This window comes from Phasianus colchicus, chromosome 4, assembly GCF_987193195.1.
Source record: "Phasianus colchicus chromosome 4, bPhaCol1.hap1.1, whole genome shotgun sequence".
NCBI lineage: Eukaryota > Metazoa > Chordata > Aves > Galliformes > Phasianidae > Phasianus > Phasianus colchicus.
In genome coordinates, this window is record NC_143439.1 from 66,917,600 (window position 1) to 66,937,702 (window position 20,103).

The following is a 20,103-nucleotide window of genomic DNA, read 5'->3' on the forward strand; positions in this document are numbered from 1 at the left end:
AGCTTGAGAAAATGGTGGAAGAGTTGTGGCAGGGGCAGAGCTGCTGTTGGGGGTGGACTTGGGGCCTGTTGTGATGGGAGGAACTAGGAAAAAGACATAGGGCCAGCATTCTCCATTTCCAGTAAACTGGGTCAGTCAATAATTCATTTTCCTTGGGTACTTTCATCACGTTTGGTCATTTCCTCCCATATAATTAAGTCCTGCAGTGAAAGACAAGCAGTGTGTCTTGCTGGGTCATCTTGCATGAGCTGCTCTGCTTGCTCTTTAGCATTTTCTCAGTTTAACTGCTTGGTTTTATGACCTTGGCCACAGCCTCTAATGAGAGCACGTAGGTCTGCCATGACAGGAATGAGGGACCTGAAGTGGCAGAAGCCATTTGCCTCTAGATACCTGACATAAACCACCTCAAAATCTTTCCAAACCCTCAAGGAACCTCTAGAGCACGTTATTTCCCCAAACGCGCATCTTCTTGTCGCACAGGAGCCAGCTCTTTCTCGCTCCCCCTGCCCCCAAGCTGACAGACAAGATGGTGGCCACAGTCGCCTCAGCCTCTCCTCAGCATGGCCGACCTCCGTGCGCATGCGCAGAGGCGGCCCCCGAGCAGGTGGCGGGCCCCGTGCCGAGTGCGCCTGCGCAGAAGGCAGTCCGCAGCGCCCCCGCAGGTGCACCTTGTCGCTGCGCGCACGCGCAGAAGCGCCCTACAGGTGCCCCCTCCCCCTGTGCTATATCTGAGTACGCCGCGGATCGCACGTATAAGCGGTCGCTTCACTCCTTCTGACTCCCGCGGATCCTTCCGCCGGCGCCGCAGACGGCGCTTAGCGCTTTTGGCTCAGCCCGCCTGAGGCAGTGGTAGAAACGTCATGGCGCGTCACGGCCTCAAAAACGTTTGTTTTCCCGTTTAGCCTCATCTTCGGGCTATTTGTGAACGTGGGTGTCTCGAAGGACTCTTTCACTCGACGCTCGGCGGAAGGATATTTCTTTATTTAACCGCCACAAGCTGAACGAACGTTTCGAGGCGGGGCCAACGGCGCGGACGCCGCCTCTCCGGACCAATCACAGCGGGAGGCTTGCCGTTAGCGCCGACCCCCGGAGCGGAAGAGCCAATGGGCGCGAGAGAGGGAGCGGCGGGGGCCGGCTGAGGGGTGTGTGCGCCAGCGCGGGGCGGCGGAGCGGCGCTGGGCGCAGCGGCTGTTGCCGGGGGCGGAGGGGAAGCTGCGCGTTCTCGGGACCCGGGCGCCGTGTGGAGGCGGTGGGGGGGCCGGGCTGAGGGCGGGGGGCAGCAGGTGAGAGGGGGAGGGTAAAGCTGGAAGAGGAGGAGGAGGGGAAGGAGGAGGTCGGCGTCGTTTCTGTGCGTGCTGGGGAAGGAGGGGGGTGTCGGGGAGAGGCACCCGGAAGGCGCTCGGCCCGGCCGCCTCCTTCAGCTGCCGCCCCGCTCCGGCTGCTGGGAACAAAGGGGCGGCGGGGCTGGGCCGGGCCGCCGGCGTTCCTCCCCTCCTCCCGCCGAAGCACTAATTAACGGCTCCGCGGGCACGGCGGCGTTCTGAGGGGCGCCGAGGGCTCCGCGCGGAGAAGGCGGGCGGGCGGCGAACCCCGCGCAGGGCCTGAAGGCCGCCCTTCTTCTGCCGGCCGCCCCGAGGGAGGCCTCCCGATGAGCTAAAATGGTGCTGAGGCTCGAGGGGAGCTGGTCGCTGCTGGTCGGGAAGCGTTTCCTCAGCCTGGCCGGGGAGGACGACGGGCCCTGGGACACGGAGCGCGTGGCGGAATGGCCGTGGCAGGCGGGCAGGATCCGGGCGGTCTCGCACACCGACATCTCCAAACCGGACCTGAAGGTAACGGGGCACCGCGAGGGGCCGGGGGTGGAGGCGCGGGCGCGCGTGTAGCGCTGTGCCTCCTACCTACATCTATAGACTGCGTGTTCTTGTCAGCCCTTCGTGATGAGCTGACCCGCTTGGCGACATGTGCAGCGCTGGCTGAAGCCCCGCCGCGCTCTGCTGTTGCCGGAAGTTTCCGCGCTGCTCGCCTCCACCGGCGCGGTGACAACTTCTGCACCGCGCCTGCTTTGCTCGCCCTTTATTTCTGTCCGTTTCCCAGCCGTGATTTAAGACCTCGTCAGCTGTAAACGATTTGATTTCCCTCGGTGCTGGAGTTACCCAAACGCTTTTTCCACCCCTCCCCCCCTCTCCTTTTTTTTTTCTGATGGGTTTCTTCAAACGGAGGTATGAAATCCACGCGTGGCCTTGGAGGCTCCTCGTGCTCTTCTTGCTCCTTGTTAATGGTTGCTGGTGGCATTTTTGTGTACGCCATCAGTTATTGCAGGCTTCGTGTAACTCATTAACTGGATGTTCGGGGTGGAAACCAGGAGACTTTGACAACTTGAAGCTCTCAAGAGGCTCTTTGTCAACTGTAGCCAGGAAAACTATCCAACCGTGTCTGAGCCATTGCTGTAGGATACAAACTACTTGCTAGGGACCAGATTCCCTTACAATGAGAGAATCTTGTGTTACTCTTGTTTCTGCAAGGAACTTAGGCAGGAAACACTTGCACTTTTCCAGACAAGAGGGCAACCTTTGTGTTTCTAACTCTTGAACGCCTCAACTTTGGGATGTACTATGGAAGCCCTGGGTTGTTGGTGGCTGAGTTTCTGTCACATGTCTGCAGCGGGGCTTTCCCCATGGATGGCTGTCCCCAGATTAGGGTGAGGAGGAGGAATTGCTGCAGAAAGCTCTTAAGGACCTTCTCTGGGACTTGGAGGAGGGGCAGTTGCTGCTGGGGTCGTTAATGCTTTACTGTGTGCCATGGAGTTGGTGGAGGTTTTGCTAGCAGTGATTAACTTTGTGTGTTCTTCAGTAAAAGTGTTAAAGAAGCTGTGAAGTAGCTGATGGAGCCACGAAGAACTTTTGGTACCAAAAATACGTGCTACTGCCTTTCTTCTATTGCAGCCCTGTGGTAGAGGACTGTATGGGAAGACCCAAAGTAGTGATGGATTGAATAAAAGTATCTAAAGGAGTAGAAGTAGATAATATTTCAAATCTTGCTTCTCACGTAGCATTAGGAAGCATTAGCTACAGAAATGGAGGATGGTTAATTACTTCTAACAATTTCTCAGCTGTATTTTCCTGTTTGTGCGGTATTCATTCTGCACACAAAACAAGCCATTCTGGTTCTGGGAGTTGTGCTGTTTGCTTATCTCTTTCACTGTTTCTGTGAACTTGAAAATGAGTAAATTCATTTCTGTGCCCATTAGTCTTACAACTCCTGGGTGTGATAATGTCATTTGGTGTGCATGCTTCTACTTGCTTAGCTTCCCAGTAAGGGAAGAGGCAAAAGGGGAAGTCTCCAGGAGTTACACAGTTATACTTTAGGAGTATCACAGAATGGCCTGAGTTGAAAAGGACCACAATGTTCATCTGGTTCCAACCCCTTGCTATGTGCAGGGTCGCCAACCAGCAGACCAGGCTGCCCAGAGCCACATCCAGCCTGGCCTTCAATGCCTCCAGGGATGGGGCATCCACAACCTCCTTGGGCAACCTGTTCCAGTGCCTCACCACCCTCTGGGTGAAAAACTTCCTCCTAATATCTAAGCTAAACCTCCTCTGTCTCAGTTTAAAACCATTCCCCCTTGTCCTATCACTATCCACCCTTGTAAACAGCCTTTCCTCCTCCTGTTTATATGCTCCCTTCAAGTTAACCACTTAAATGATGTATTTAAGATAGTGATGCTTGATGGAAACAGGGACATGTACTTCTGAAGATACTGTTCTCTAAGTGGGGGTTTATCTGTGTGGTTTCTCCTCAATCTTTTGGTTGTTTCCACATGTTCTTATGAAAGGACAGTGATGCCACTCTTGAAATTGATAAGACTCTCCATGTTTTTGCCATCTAGTGACAACTGCTTTCCTCTTGAGCACTTTGTATCTATGCTTCAGAGATTTGTAGGGGTAAACACCAATTAAAAGCAGGCAGGAAATGACCTTCTTCACACTGTTATTTGATGTCCTTCAGTGGCATGCTGTTACTTGTCCTCTCAATAAAATTGTTGAAGTTATTCTTTGGGATTTGCTCGTAAAACATTTCTGGAAAAACAGGTTGTCTGTTGTAGTTTGTGGAAAAGACTGTAGGATGCAGTCCTTGTTTGTTCGCTTTTTTTCCCCCTGGCTTAAACACTGGTGACAGAGCTAACACAGTTACCTGAACTTGATCAGCAGATGACTGTTTGAGATGAGAAGGTTGTAGAGTTAATAGGAATATTAATGCTTTATGTGACACTAATGATGACAAACCAGTTAACTATACTTATAAAATACTAAGCCAGTCTAGGATGCTTCATTGTACGACAGAAAGGCAATGCTTGTGCTTTCATTTAAATGATCTTTTTAGAAGAAATTGTTTATCATTTTTACCTTGTGTGTGCTCAGACATTAAGGAGGTTAGTCACTCTTTTGCTTTACTCCCTTTCTGTAGATTTGTGTAGAATTTGATGATGAGTCATGGGAAAAAAGAAGATGGATAGAAGTTTACAGTCCCAAAATGAAGGTATTCCTCGTGGAGCAAAAGCTGGTATTGGCAGAAAGAAGATCTCATGGCGGTTCTATATCACCTGTCCAGTGGCCTGCAATGGCAAGTACACAACTGGCCTTACTTTGGTTCTGCTCTTCCATCTTCTCAGGATAGTTGTGCCTGTTACAAGTGTGAATTTCTCAAGTACAGTGTGACTTGTGTTGTAAAGCCTTACGTGGAACATGTGGGTGACTGAAGCTCTTAGTACAGAACTAGGCTGAGCTTGTAAGCGTTTTTAAGTTGGCTTGTTTTGTCTAGGGATACAGGAATGAATTTTTATGGTTTTACTTTCCTCCCAAACTTCTATTCTGTAGGGTGTGAATCCCTTCTCCCTCTAGCTACATATCTCATGAAATTGTGATTAAGAATAGAGAGAAAAAGGACAAAGAGCAGATTTCTAAGGATAGCCTATATTTTTCTCTTAAATCATTGCTTTACTTTGCTTCAAGTACTGTTAATTCTTGAGTGATTTCTGACCTGAGACAGAAGTAATTTGAATAACTCTTATATAATGGCTGGCTGCCACAGATCACTCGTGAGATCGGGGTTTTTGTATGCATAAAAACTAAAGCTGCACTGTCCAAGCCAGAAATCTAAGCTTCCTGCAGCTGCTGTGCATGGCTGGTTATGCAGATCAGCTGGTAGAGGTGAAAAGAATTTTTCTTGGTTAATGTATTCCACCAGTATAGTTTTACTTGACTGCTTTGGATATTGCCACTCTTAGAAGTAGTTGTGAACTAAACGAGGATGGAGATTCTGCCCAACTTCTATTATGCTGAAGTTGTAGTCCATATTTAATGCTCTTAACTTTGCCTGGTATGAGGTATGTAGCATAATTTGTGTTGCTGTTTTAGCTGAGGTTTGTCTTAAGCAGAGCTAATCCAAGCAGACATCAGTTGGAAGTAGAGCTAAACAGAGTGGGAGAGAAAGCAGAGTAATGACTCCTTGATATTCTTTTCTTTGCCTCACAGTATTAGTATTTCTACTAATAGATTTGCTGTTAGGACATTCTGAAGACCTGCTTATTTCCATGCATCTAAACTGTTCTGACTGGATACTGACCTTTGTTTTATGCATGATGTTTCCTTTATTGATGCATTTAAAGGGTTGATTCATGCCACGTGCATGCTAGAAGCTCACTCTAGGAGCCACAATGAATAAAGTAAAGCACAACATTGGAACTTGCCTTGGCGAAGAAGATTTTTTCCTCCCTTTCTCACTAAACAAGGAAGGAATGAAAGAATCACAAGAGGTGCAAATCACAAAAAGGGGATTTATTTCAATAAATCTTGATTGCAGCAGTTGAATCAAGTACATGATAAAGTGTCTTACTGAGAATGGAATAGCACTATAGAACTCTTGTACTGCCCAGTTGCTCCTGGAACAACTCCTTGTCAACAACTGAGCAACTTTTTTTTTTCCCCTCTGAAATGGTGTGTAAATGTACCTTCTGCACAGGGAGGAGTTGCTGTTGCTGCTTCTGGTGTTGTACCCACTCAGAGCTGTTAACTGAAGGCTAGACAGAGCTTAACCTTGCACATGTTAGGAAAAGTTCAGAAGCTTTCCAAAGGAGGTTGTTGTTTTGTGGCTGCTTTTAAAGCCTGTAGTGTACCCGAGGATATTGTTGTACTGGAGCAGTATGATAATTGAGGCTATTTAAGTTGTCACATATGCCTAAATTAAGACTTGAGTACACTGTCAATGTTGTGTGAGCTTTGAGAACTGAAATGTGAGCCCTGCAGCAAGCTGGCATTGATTTGCTGGTTATTCCCCCACTCTGCCATGCAGAGATGTGAGACCTAGACAGGGAAATGGATGCAAAACTAAATTTATTTGAATTAAAATGAATGAGAAATGAGACCTTGCTCTGCTTCTTAGAAAATGTTTCTCACTTTTGTAGACTTACAAATCCTTAGTGGACAAAGCCGGTTTGGGACCAATGGTTTCCATACGCTATCTTGGTGAAGAGAAATGTGTTTTTCTTTCTAAAGACCTTTTGACGCCCATTCAGGTAACTTTGTATGGCATTATAAAAATAGAATATAAATCTTTGTCTTGGTATTTAAGATATCTGAAGTTAATGTATCCTAAATGCAGACTTTAGACAGGTGAGAACTTGGAGAAGGTATCTATTGCTATAACTCTTAAATATCAGTTCTGAATGTAATGTGCATGTCCAGGACACAGGCATTTAAGGCAGCTGTGAGGCAGTGTGCTAGGGCAGTCATTCAGCTCAGGTGACAGCACTTGCATCATATTGATGATAGGGGGTTAGCATGGAATATTTCCTTTTGTCTTCTGAGTGTGGCTGCTGTAGCTGTGAAAGGAATTGCAGACATGTCTGGAATAAATCTTACTGCTTAATGGAAACACATGACTTCTAATCCTAAACAACTGTGGAGGCAGGCAGGATGTAAATGGGATAGTTGAATCATAATACCTTTATTGAGCACCCAGAGGAGAACTTGTTAGTGGAAATTAGGCAGAGACAGGTTGAAACAATTGCCCCATGTGACTGGCTGGTAAGGCATTTTGAGGAACAATATCTGCTGTTGAAAAAGGATTTAACCTGTTGTAGAAAACTGCTCTTAGGACTTATAAACAGCATGAATGAAATGAGTGATAGGTATCCCACATTGAGACTGCTGATAGTGCCATTGTTAATGTTCAACTACTTGGATCTGTTGTCAGTCAGCAAGTGGACTGTATTCTGAGAAACTAGCACAGGAATCACTTAAATGTAAGTTACAGATGTGTACATGGAAGCCTCATCTCAGTACTGCAGTGGAGAAAGCTGCTTTTCTGGCATCTTAAATAACAGTTCTTTGACTGCTGGCTCCTGAGGCTTCTGCTGCTTACAACCACCACAGCACTGCTTCAGACAGAACAATGTAATCCTTTTGTATTGGTGCTCTGAGCCATTGTTAATAACTTGCTCTCCACTTCTGCTTTAGGAGTCAATTCTAAATAGGAGAATCATGTTGTCAAAGAGTTTAGATTAAAAAAAAATAAAAAATAAAAAAAATAAAAAACCCTAACATAAAAAAGAGAAATACTTAAGTATGAACAATTTTGGCATAGCTGCCTCTGCTTTCATTCTTATGAAATTTTCTAATGGTGTCTTGAGAAGCACTGGGTCCTGGTGTTATCATAACACAAATTGAAACATAAAACTTGAAATAGTTGCCTTTATGTTTGTTCAGGACTATTTAGAAAATATGTATTTGTTGCTTCTAAGAACTTAATCCTAAACTTTAAAAAAAAAAAAAAAAAGAAGAGGTTTAGTTAAACTTAGTGCTTATTAGCAAGGTAGTAAAACAAGACCAGGTTGTTTCCAGAGCAGTATTAGAGTGAATCTGGAGAGCTCCCTCTAGACTGGCTTATTGGTGGTAGTTCTAGGTTTAGTGGTAAGGAAGTGATGCCTTTATGAGCTGAGCTGGGAACTGAAGGAACACACAGTAATGAGAAACTTGTTGGGTCTAGATGAACGGGTGGTGCCTTGTATCTAAATACTCATGACTTCTTGTTAATCAAAAGCATTATTCTCAATATTAACTTACATATTTTGCTTTTAAATAGGATGTGGAGAGTTCCAGGCTTCCTCTGAAGGATGATCAAACTGTCAATGAAGAAATTCAAGCTTTAGTTAAGAAACACCTAGATGAAACACGCTTGGTGCAAGGTATGTGTGTTCTGTGGCAGGAAGATTTGTCAGTAAATACTGAAGACAAAAGGAAAATCTTTGTGCTGATGGTATAAACTGTAGTAATCTGTTCTAGGGATGAAAGCTTTAAAAAAGTTTAAAAAAAAAACAAAAAAAAATTGCACTTCATATTGGAGCAGTGAATGTGAAACATGAAGCATTATGGAGATTTCTCTATTGGGTATTTCCATTGTAGGAATGAGTATAGAATTCAGACATGGATAGATGACCTCACTCTTGTGAAAGAGATATCAAATGTGCACTTCCTTCTGAAATGAATTACTGGACATTGCTTGTTATTTTCAAGTAGCTTGTTTTTTTTTCTCCTCCAAACTTCAAAAGCTTTACATAGAGACTGCTCTTTTAGTCAAGTTTAAGTTGTTGGGTTTAGTTTAGTTGGCCTCATTCTTACTGGTTCATGCAAGTGTCTTTTTAGTCATCTATTGGAAGGCATTTCTTGCATGTGTGTTTATGGCAAGGAAACTATTACAGTTTAGAGTCCTCATTTGCAATGCTTTCAAGAGGAGAAAATTCCTCATCCAGTAAATGAATTTTAATTTCCTTATCTACTGACTTCTCTCACTTGAAATTTGGAGATCTTGGCTTCAGCTGCATGTCTGAAACTCCACAAAGCTTAATTGTTCTATCCCAAGGCAGCAGATACTTGAAATGTAGTTTTATCATGGCTTTCCCCCCCAGTGATGTGGAAGTTGTCTCTAAATTCTCAGTTTGTTTTACTTGAATTAAGTACTGTATGCTAGATTTGTGTTGGAACCTGGATAGTGTGGTGGTCTTCATGCACCTTTGTTCTGAGGCATGTTGGATATTTTCATTTGTTTATTGTTCTTTTCTCTGATTACTAAGGTGGAAAAAATATCATTGGTTCCAAGATTAGAATTTATAGCCTGGATCCATCTACCCAGTGGTTCACAGCAGTTGTTGTAAATGGTAATCCTGCTACAAGAACTCTAGAAGTCAACTGTCAGGAGGTAAGAACCAGCTGGTGTGGGTTTACAGAGATGGATCAAGGGTGCAGTCTTTTGTTTATACAGCCATTAGTACCACTTTAATTTCTGTCCTTAATACATTGAGCCAAAATGAAGTGGAAGTCACTATAGTGCAGGGGCTTTTATTACTCCAAAGTGTTTCTGTGCTACTTCATGCTGCTGGCCCAACTTTCAAATAAGTGGCTGTCTACACAAAAGGAGACCTGGAAGTTTTATATGAAGACCAAGACAAACATGTAATCCTTTTTCCTTTGCTGTACAGGCAATGCTCTGAAGCACCAGTTTACATGCATGTTTTCAAGCAGAAGCACTATCACTGTACGTTGTTAAATTTAGCTTGACGTTCCTTAGAATCAAGTATTTAAGCTTCATCTGTACCACAACATCTAAAATAAACACTTTCAAACAATAACTTCCATCTCTAACTGGCTCTCTATTTTTTTGTTCCTTTTCAAGATTCCAGCTTTAAAAACTCTTGATCCAGAGTTAATTCACGTGGAAATAATATATGACAACAATGGAAAATGTGGTAAGAGCTGTTATTGTTTGTACTGCAGAGGCAAGTAGCATGCTTGTGCTAAAATAAACTAATGTTGATCACCTTCTTTTCCAGATAAATCCAAAAGAATTGGGGGCGTGAAGAGGAAATCCACAGAAAATAGTGGAAGTGTTGATGCCAAACACACAAAGTCTTCTCCTGAGGTAATGTCTTACTGCATTATGTACAGCTGTGTTACATAACACAGTCACGTAACTTCTCAGAACAGTCTTAAATAAGGATTAAGTGGAAAAGTTAAATAATAAACATAATCCCTTGGAGGATGTGTTGAGTTTATTGAAACTTGTCTAGGCACGGGTAAAATATCTTGTTTTGTGGTAATCAGAGAAGTTGTTACTAAGCCTTGAAGTTCAGGTTTTCCTTTTCTTAAACTGTTTTTTGCCCCTTCCTTGTGCTTAAGTGTTAACCTGCCTAGTCATGTATTCTGTAGTGTCCTTAAACAGAGGGTGGTTCTCAAGTGCATAACTTCTATTTTTCACGTTCATTCTTTTAACTGTTTTATTCTTAAATCCAAAATCTGTGCCTACACTTGCATGCTCTGAGGATTCAAGGTACACAAGCAGCACTCTGGAAGAATGTTGCTTTGGTACCAAGAGGGAATGTGGCCACTCTTCTAGTACTTGCATGTCTGCGTTTATTTCTCTTGTGAGTGATCTGGGAGTTTAAAAAAAAAAAAAAACCTCTCTGAGGCCAAAAGAAGATCTGGGTAACTTAAGTATAGAAATGTAAATGAAAAAAACAATAGCTTGACCACAGAACTTCTAACGTAACCTGTAATTTTGTCTGAGTGTTTCAGACCAAAATTGTATTTTAGACATGACTATGGAAGAGTTTTATGGAACCTCTCGAGTGGTGATGGTAGGGGGTGGCATTTTTTTTTTTTTTGGTTGCTTGTAAATTTTGATTCTTAGCTTCTGTACACTCAGCCCTGTGCTGAGTCAACTATCTGGGTTTGGTTGATGTCTGGATATCATTAATAGAAATCTGTAACAGCTTCACAGGAAAGCAGCAAGAAGTAACAAGTATGAGACAAGATTCCTCTATGAGAAGTGATCCATCCTTATTTACTGGAGAGAAAAAGTGTGCAGCAAAAGTAGCTCACATGCTGCAATTGTACTCCTCTGCATAGCTCATGCTTGAGTACCTTTAGTGTCTTTCAGGCACTCAATTTGCCATTCTTTGGCTTTCTGCATATTCAGTCATTGAGCAGTTTGCACACAAAGCCAGTCTTTATTTCATATTCCAAATGTACTGCGAAAGAGTTACCGTGATCTGAATTCATGGCTTGTTTTTTTTGTAAAGCAATGCAGTTATTTATTTAGTTGTAGTTTTCTAGTCTGCCTTCCAAGAACTGTTCCTTTATGACCTTTGTACTCTTTGGGAAATGTCTTGCAACTGTTTTCTCCAAATGGTGACAAGTGAGTGTACTCTCTCTAATAAGGAAAAAAGGCTGATTCTTGGTCTTCAGTGGAAGGGATGTGATTGTGGGGTTGGTGAGCTGAAGCTATAGCTTTTTTATATTAAAAACAAACAAACAACTTAGTATGTGATTTCTAATGTAGAATTAATAAATTCCAGAGGTTTTCTGTGAACTTGTTTATGTGTCTGACAGCTGTGTTATATCAAAGTAGAAAGGAATTACTTTAGAGTTGATGGTAATAAATCTGTAGTGTAATTTACAGCAGTAAGTTGAGTATGTGGGAGTAGAATATGGATGTCAGAACTGGGGAGGGAGCCCCATGGAAAACAACTGCTTTGAAAGACTTGCTAATTTTGGTATTCCTGACGTATTTCTAAAAGAATTGTAGACTTATAAAGCTGGTTACTTAATCTGCAGGGGAATTTTTCACTTAACGCTTTGTGGAATTCTGGTACAAAGATTATTTTTTTCTTTACATTGCAGGGAAGTTCACATACAGATTTTTGATAATATTGTCAGACTGACTTCACAGTTTTCATTTTGGTCATTGAGGTCCACCGAGACCTCATTGTTGCCTTCCAGCACTTGAAGGGAGCATATAAACAGGAGGGGGAGCGGCTGTTTACGAGGGTGGATAGTGATAGGACAAGGGGGAATGGTTTTAAACTGAGACAGAGGAGGTTTAGCTTAGATATTAGGAGGAAGTTTTTCACACAGAGGATGGTGAGGCACTGGAACAGGTTGCCCAAGGAGGCTGTGGATGCCCCATCCCTGGAGGCATTGAAGGCCAGGCTGGATGTGGCTCTGGGCAGCCTGGTCTGCTGGTTGGTGACCCTGCACATAGCAGGGGGTTGAAACTACATGATCATTGTGATCCTTTTCAACCTAGGCCATTCTATGTTTCTGATATTTTTCTGAGGTTTTCAGGTGAGCTCTGAAAGCCATTTCTGAATTCTGGTTACTGCTACCAACTTTGAGCGATCATTGCAGTGCTGGTTCTGAAGAAGAGCAGAGCTTTCTATCTTCTTGCCTTAATGTTACAGCCACATCCTACCCTTAAAGTCTGTGATGGTAGTTGTAGGGATGAGGGTGTGGGAATGAATTAGCAGGAACAGTGTTTCACTGAACCTCTGAGATTTAGAAGGACATTGTAAGTTATTTCCATCTAATGGATTGAGTGAGAAATGGCCTTCAAGCTTTTAAGCATACTGAGAAGAGCGCTAATGTAGTTCTCTTTTTAAGCTTAACCTTGTAACGTGATATTTATTTTGGTGATGATGTTCTAAGTGTTCATAACTGTTAAAATCTCTCTTGCAGGTTTCTCAGAGTCAGGGACATGTGCACTCAGTACCAACAGTGTTTGGTGAAGCATTGCTGGGTTGTACTCCTGCTAATAAAGACCAAAGGCATCAAGGCTTGCCCCTGCCAGCTAACTCTCCTCCCAATCTTGGCGCAGAAACTCCTCAGGGGTAAGAAATCAGTTCATACTTTCATGGACTTTTATTCTTTCAGAAGTAACTCAAGTTTGTAGCAGAATATATGTAGAGTTTGTTTTTTAAGGGAGTGCAATAACTCAAGATCTTTTGGAACTTTGGAACAGCTTCAGACAGGTGTCCTGTAGGCAAGCTGCTTGCAGATTAAGCATGGGTCCATCATATTTTTTTTGTTCAGTACCAGTTTATGTTGGCCTTAAACTTGTTTGTTACTTGTAGTAACAAACTGGAAGATGTCCCACTGGACTTAAAATCTTCCAGTACTAAGTACCACTCCAAGCTCTGCACAGGTTTGAACTGATCTGCATTTCCATTATAAAACAAGCTGTAGTTGTCAAGGCATGTTTCAACCAGGTGAATGTCTCAAATACAGATTGCTTTATTTCATTTTCCAAAGCAAGTGTGAGAACCGTGCTGCAGTGTAACTGTTTTTTCTGAGCTTGAACTCATCTAGCAGTATTTAAAGGTTAGAATATTGTACCCCTGCCTACAGTTCCATCACAAAGATTAACGTGTATGGTAGAAATGGTGTGATAGGAAGAGTAAGTGTTGTGTATTAGCTTTGCAAGGAGTGATAGTGGTTGCAGAAAGTATGACTTTTCATCTGATCTTATTGTGTGGGAACAGTTTTACTGTCTCAGTATAGGTGTAGTGCCCCCCAGAACCACTGTCCCTGCTGAAGTTTCTTGAGCATGACATGCAAGTGGAAGGCATGGTTATAACTTGGTTATATAGCTGTTACATGTTAAAAATGAGAAAGTAACTTTTAGTTGTGGAAGTAGTGGAGTAGCTACTGTAGCTAAACTGGAGTGGGATCTACAGGTAGATAAAGCTTGAGTGTTTGGTTACAGCACTTACAATAATAAAAAGAAAAAATCAAACGCAAACATGTTGAACTTTGCACAAAGTTTTACATCTTTGAATATCAGAGGTACATGATTAAATTTCTTTCAAGATTTAATGTGATTAGTGTTGAGAAACTGATGCCTTGGTTTGTCTGACACCCTTGTCAAAGTATTCCATGTTGTCTTTCAGCACATGCAGACGGAGCGTACCAGAAGTCCATCCCTCTTGTCTTAATTCTGGAACAAAACCATTGAAGGAAAATTTTACGCTCTTTCCTAAAGTGACATATATAACTAAAGAACAAACACAAAATATTAATGATCAAAATGGTAAATATACCTCTCTGATATCTTCAAGATCTTCATCTTTGAGTGATTCAACTAATGGAAAAGAAACCGGTCTGAAAAATATAAGCGAAGCTCCTCTGAAGCCCACAACAAACTTTTCTAAAGAGTGTATTTCTGCAAAACCATTGCAACATCTTAACTCCTCCGTAGCAATACCGAGAGTCAATAGCTCTGTTGAACTGCAGAGGACTTTAGATTGCAGGCCCTCAACATCGGATGCTCACCTGCTCCCTTTTACTGAGGCTGGAGTTAAATCACACAGTGGTTGTAACAGCCAAAAAGGAAACAAGGTGGATGAACAAGTAGACATGGAATTTTTTATTAGGAGAAATTCAAATGAAGGTTTTTATGAGAGAAATGAAAATGAAAGCTTTTGGAGTGGGAGTACCAAGATCCAGGATAATGGTAGGTATTTTTTAAACTTCCTGTCACTTGAAGATATCCCTGTTTCTGAGTAATTTAGTGCAAGTATATTCTTTGTAACATTGACAAAAATAGCAATTTTAATTTTGTTGGAGAGTGTTCTGGAATATAAGTCATTTATGGGTAAAATTGAGAAAAATGTTCTTCTTGCTAGATGGGGAGAGCAAACAGAATTGTTACAAAGTGTGCAAGAATAGAATGGCAAAACAGATTACATGAGCAAAGTTCTGTTTGGAAGACAGATGCTGATGGCATAATGAGACTGCTTTACAAAATTGAGGACTGCTGCTAAAAATGTATTATGGGAGATGGATGTTGTTCTCAATGGAGCTTTAATCAAGGAGGGCCTTTGTTCAATAACTGTTCTCAAACAAAATTAAAAAGCCTTGTTTCTGTGTTATCTGTGGCCCAGTTCCACTTGCTGAGCTCTTTGAGTTTTCTTCATGAACAGAATAGGGAAGGCTGTGGTTATTTATGGAGCTGGACTCCTGATGTTGTGTCTGTGCTGTGCATCAGACGGTGTAGCTGTCAGTTTTGGGTTCTACAACTCTCCCTACACATCCATCTCTCTGGTTTCAAACTCATGTTGCTTGGTCTTGGACTACCATGTATTGTCCTAAAACTGGCATGGATAAACAGCCAGCCGAGCAGTCGCTGAGCCCTTCTAGGTTTCATGTGCAATGTGGGAGGAAGGGAGCTGCTTCCTATCTGTTACAGTGAGGTGCTGAAATCCATTGCGCTTTGAGTGGGAGAAACAGGCTAAGAAAGAGCCTGATTGTACTTCTGTCTTCATTACTTTTGATTCATTCTCTGAGCAACTCCACAGACAGGTTCTCAAGCCCTGATAGTTGTAGTGCTTTCAGTGAAAGCAGGCACACCTTCAGAAGTTTGCTATGGAAAGGTGAATGTATCTGTTAAATTTGGGTCCCTGAACTATGCCTCCACTGGAACAGCACCTTGAGAAAGTTCCTGCTGACTGCAAATATTTTACAATTATTTTTTTTAATATCATGGGGAACATATAAGAAAAGTTGTCAGTTGTCAAGTTGTTTCTCACTTGAAGACATTTGCTTGCATATTTATATAACAAACTGATTAGTACAGCTTGTGTAATCCTCACTGCTCTTCCCTACAGTAATAGTTCGCAAGTCCATTTTAGCAGATGCTTCTAAAGTGAAGAAGCTGCAGCAGAGTGGGGAAGCATTTGTACAGGATGGCTCCTGCAATAATATTGCACCTCACCTGCATAAATGCAGGGAATGTCGCTTGGACAGCTACCGAAAGAACAAAGACCAGAAAGATTCCACTGTCTTTTGTCGGTTCTTTCACTTTAGAAGGTAAGAACAATATTGAGTGTATGCAGACCTTGGTATTCTTTAAATGTGAACAACAAGATGCTTGTTGGGATTAGATGGTTGACCTCTTTTCTTACTTTTCTGGAAGGGGTGCTGCTGAATTCTCACTATTATCTATAACATTATCTTCTTTTTCCAGGCCAGATGTAAACCAGCTCTTTGTTTCAACACAGCCTTATGTAGATCTCTGGTTAAAACTACTGGGTGTCAGTGTGTAGCTATCAAGCTATAAGCCTAGTATTCCTAACCATAAGCCTAGTATTCCCAACCAATGAAAAGTTCCCTGTGTTTTTCTAGCACTTAAAAATTTTATAACTGCTTCATTTGAGTAGAAAATATTTTGGCAGAACTTTGAGCTGTTTATTTTGCTGTTCTGGGCTGAAAGCCAGTTGGGATAACTTGAGTGTAGTTTGAATGCTTCAGCTTGATAGTACTGGGAGGTTAGACTGTCTCTCAGCATTTAGCAATTGAAGTGTGAAATGTTAGATATATTTTACAGTTACAGAGGAGTTACAACAAATGACCATCGACTTTCAGTCTAGAGAACTAAAACAGCAGTAGGCAAAGCAATAGTTTGTTGTGTTGCTTCATCTTTTTTATTCTGCCTTACACTTGAGTGTTGTGCCATTTTTGTCATTGGTGTGCTTAGTGGATTTCAGGGAGGGCAGGAAGGGGGACTTTGTGGAAAACACAGTGATGCTGAGTGCTGTTGGCATGTTCCAACCCTGATCTGCAGCTTCGGATTCCCTGTGTCCCTATGAGCCTGATCTCAAGCTGAACAGTCAAGGTCCCTGGATGTTTTCTCTTTATTTCTTAAGACAAATAAAGAACCATTTCAGAAAAGGTTTTGAAATGCTACTTGAAGCATATCTATAAGCCCAGGGTGGATGTTGTCAGACTGTGGTTTGACAGTTTTTAGTGTGTCCTTTCTTCTGTGTTGGAGTAGTGTAAACTTTTCCATGAACTACTTGGTCCAGATGTTGTGTCTTGGGGTAGGTATGACATCAGTTGAAAAAAGCATCAGAATGCCTGAATCCTTTAGTTTAGAAGTCAGTGCCAGTGGAACTGTCCTTGTTTATTGAATGTGTGAAATCTTGAGAGTCTGCAAATGGCTGTGCTATGTGATAGTGGTTGCCAGCATCTTTTCTTGCCACTCTTGGTGTTGTTGTGAGCACGCGTTGTCATCGTATGTCAAAAGGTTCCTGAAAATGTGAATGTAACTCTAACTTTTCTCATTTAATAAACTACTAACAATGCAGATCTCCAGACTACTAGAATTGTTCCATAGCATATCTTATTCAAGTTTTGCTGTAGGAGGTGTATTGGTTCTTTAAAATTTTGTTGGCAGCTACTTCCAAATTAGTAGTTTCATAAATGTTCCTTAAGAACACAATGTATTTATATTCTTTTGTGAGCTGTAGCTTGTTCTAGATGAAGCTCTTATTGTCACTTCCTCTGCATATGATCCTTAATAGATATACAATTTTCAAATGATGTTGACGTGATAATTTTTGCATGAATAAAAAAATCTTTAGGAAATGTACCTTACTATCTCAACCTAAAGCACTGATTTCTTTGGTAAGGCTTTTTAAACAGGCAGTATATTAAGCATGTCTAGCATTTATGACAAGTATGTTTAGCCGTGTTCTCTGCAACTATTATGTTAACTATTGACATATGGTGTACATGTTTGCAGTATAGGCATTGACTCATGGGAGGAAATATAAACTAATGGAACATCTGAGGTGATGGCTCTTTCTTCCCTGCTCGTTTCACAGGCTGCAGTTCAATAAGCATGGGATACTGCGTGAGGAGGGCTTCTTAACTCCCAATAAGTATGACCCTGAGGCTATTAGCTTGTGGCTGCCTTTATCCAAAAATGTTGTTGGCCTGGATCTGGACACAGCGAAGTACATTCTGGCCAACATTGGAGACCACTTTTGTCAGCTGGTGATATCTGAAAAGGAAGTTATGTCTACAATTGAACCACACAGTAAGATCAATTTGTATTAAATCACCCCTACCTTAATAACATGTGAAACTTTAAGCTTTTGACTTGTGTAAAAATAAGTTGTAAGCTTTTGGAAATGTCATTGAAGTCTTCAGAGTTGCCCTCTATTCTCAGAGGAAGGTTAAGATCTAGCATGAACTAGTTTTAACAGCTCCTTCTTTATGGAAGGGAGCATAATTCTTTCATGTCTGTCAGAATAATTCTCAATTTAAATTCTCAATTTATAGTTGCACTTTCCCTTCAACAGGGAAACGTATTTCTCTTATGAAATGAAGTGTCTTAAAAGAACAAAAAAGCTAAAGTAACAGGTAGCTGCCTGCCATCTATTTTTAATATGTAAGTGAAATTGTGCTTTCCTCTTGATTTTGGAGGATGGTTTTGCTCTTATTTGTGCGCCAGACCCAACAACACTACCTATAAAGTCAGTAAAGAAATGTTTCTTTTCCTCCGTCCAAAAGCATAGTTTGCAGTGGGCCTGTTTTAAGAAGTTCTGCACACAGCAGAGCTGGAGCTTGGCCAGAGAGGTGTTACTGAGGGGATAACTGACTGCAGAGCTCCATCAGTGCCAACAGGGCAAACCTTGCATGGTAGAACACAGGTTTTTGGCTGCACCTGAACATGAGCCACTAAATGGGAGGCATTGTGAACTTGCATAATCACTTCTCAAAATGGAATGGATCTTAAAATAATGGTGGTTTTGTTTTGGATTGTTAACTACGTGACAGAAGTTTAGAAAGGTGCCTGCCCAATGTCTTCTGCTTTCTGGGTAGTACTGACATAAGGATCACACTGGTTTACCAGTCACTGCAAGGTTGTGAATAGGAGGAGAAAAACTTAATTGCACTGACTACCTTTAAAAGCAGAAGGGAAGACTCGTTAAATATTTCAGAAATGCTGCTGTGAGGTCCTGCCCTGAACTACTTGGAATCTGCAAACTCTGTGTTTCACTTCAGCTAGAACATATTCAGGCCTGTGAAGCCAAAGCATGAAGAGCTAGAGAACGGTACAGGCTAGAATGTCAAAACAACTTCAGAAGGTTGTAGTTTCATGAATTCCCCCACTCCCCCCCAAAATTAAGAATGTGAGGTGGTTTTTTTTTAATAGCAGAGGAAGCATTTGTTAGCATACTTATAAAGCTCGTGTGCCAGTTCTGGAGTTGGTTTCAAAGAAGCTAAATGTATTGAATTCCCTCTTTGCTTGTTTATAATCCTGGCTGTTGAAAGTAAGGGAACTCAATTTCATGAAAATGTTTGTAATGTCCTGGGTAGGAAGGCAATATTTTGGAGTACAGGTACTCTCTTTGAACAGTTCAGCTCACTTAGTTGGTGTAGGAGAAAGCTACTGCCTAGAGTTGAAGCTGTGGTAAGCTTTTCTTGGCAGAGTTCAGTTCAAATTACACCTTTTAAGAACTCTGGCTCTGACAAACTGACCTCTGCCAAAATGTAAGTTTGTTTGGTCAGATAGCTCTCCTTGGGGAGTGGCATTTAAATGTTTTTGCATTCTGTAGAGTATCTTGGTGAGCTCTTTCTTTCTGGACCCCCAGGTGTGAGGCAGGAAGAGTGACTGTGAAGAAAGAATTTGCTACTATTTAGCCACGGAGGAGCTAGTGCCAAAAAAATCCTTTGAGTGAGACTGTGTTAGGTAGAGCCTGAAGGGAGACAGTTGTAACAGAGAAAATGATTTGGGAGAGTGACTTGGAGAGTGGGAAGACGATATATTATGGGTATGTGATAACCTAAACGGCAGTGGTCAGTTGGACAAGTAAGAACAACTGAGCAGGTATCTATGAGAAGGTCTGATGCACAACTGTAATGTGTAGGAAACTTCCTAAAAGCCTGGTCTAGTATTAAATGTGGAGGTTGGTGGCCCTGCATATGGCAGGAAGGTTGGAGATTCATGATCCCTACCAACCCTGGCCATTCTGTGATTCTGTTTTTAAAAAAAAAAAAAAAAAAAAGAGCAGGGGGCAAATCCAAGCTGATTGTAGCATGCTAAGTGTTAAGTCTGGCTTGCTAATAGCAACTTAAGGATTTTTTAGGACAACTGTGGAATTTCCACTTGAGGGAATGTCAACAGTATGCATGTTAACATGGTCAGGTGCTTATCAGGAGTAATAGTGCTGCACAGAAGGTGAAATATTGATAGTTTAGACTTTACTGAATGTTCTTTTTTAAGCTGAGATGTGGGAGGTTTAGGTTAGGTATTAGGTGAAGTTTTTTCACTCAGAAGGTGGTGATGCACTGGAACAGGTTGCCAAATGAGGTTGTGGATGCCCCATCCCTGGAGACATGGAAGGCCAGGCTGGATGTGGCTCTGGGCAGCCTGGTCTGGTGGTTGGTGACCCTGCACATAGCAGGGGGTTGAAACTATATCATCTTTGAG

At 42.2% G+C, this 20,103-nt stretch overlaps 1 protein-coding gene across 1 annotated transcript in view; it reads left to right on the forward strand.

Moving 5' to 3' along the window:
- Nucleotides 1-1,150: 1,150 nt before the first annotated feature.
- KDM3A (lysine demethylase 3A) overlaps nt 1,151-20,103 on the forward strand; it is a 28,978-nt gene continuing 10,025 nt past the window's right edge. The window contains exons 1-11 of the mRNA XM_031588211.2: nt 1,151-1,829; nt 4,462-4,617; nt 6,458-6,568; nt 8,137-8,239; nt 9,125-9,249; nt 9,724-9,796; nt 9,881-9,969; nt 12,564-12,715; nt 13,775-14,337; nt 15,491-15,692; nt 17,489-17,703. Of these exons, the coding sequence (XP_031444071.2) occupies nt 1,659-1,829; nt 4,462-4,617; nt 6,458-6,568; nt 8,137-8,239; nt 9,125-9,249; nt 9,724-9,796; nt 9,881-9,969; nt 12,564-12,715; nt 13,775-14,337; nt 15,491-15,692; nt 17,489-17,703 (1,960 nt within the window). The 5' untranslated portion in view covers nt 1,151-1,658. The remainder of the gene's footprint in view (nt 1,830-4,461; nt 4,618-6,457; nt 6,569-8,136; nt 8,240-9,124; nt 9,250-9,723; nt 9,797-9,880; nt 9,970-12,563; nt 12,716-13,774; nt 14,338-15,490; nt 15,693-17,488; nt 17,704-20,103) is intronic.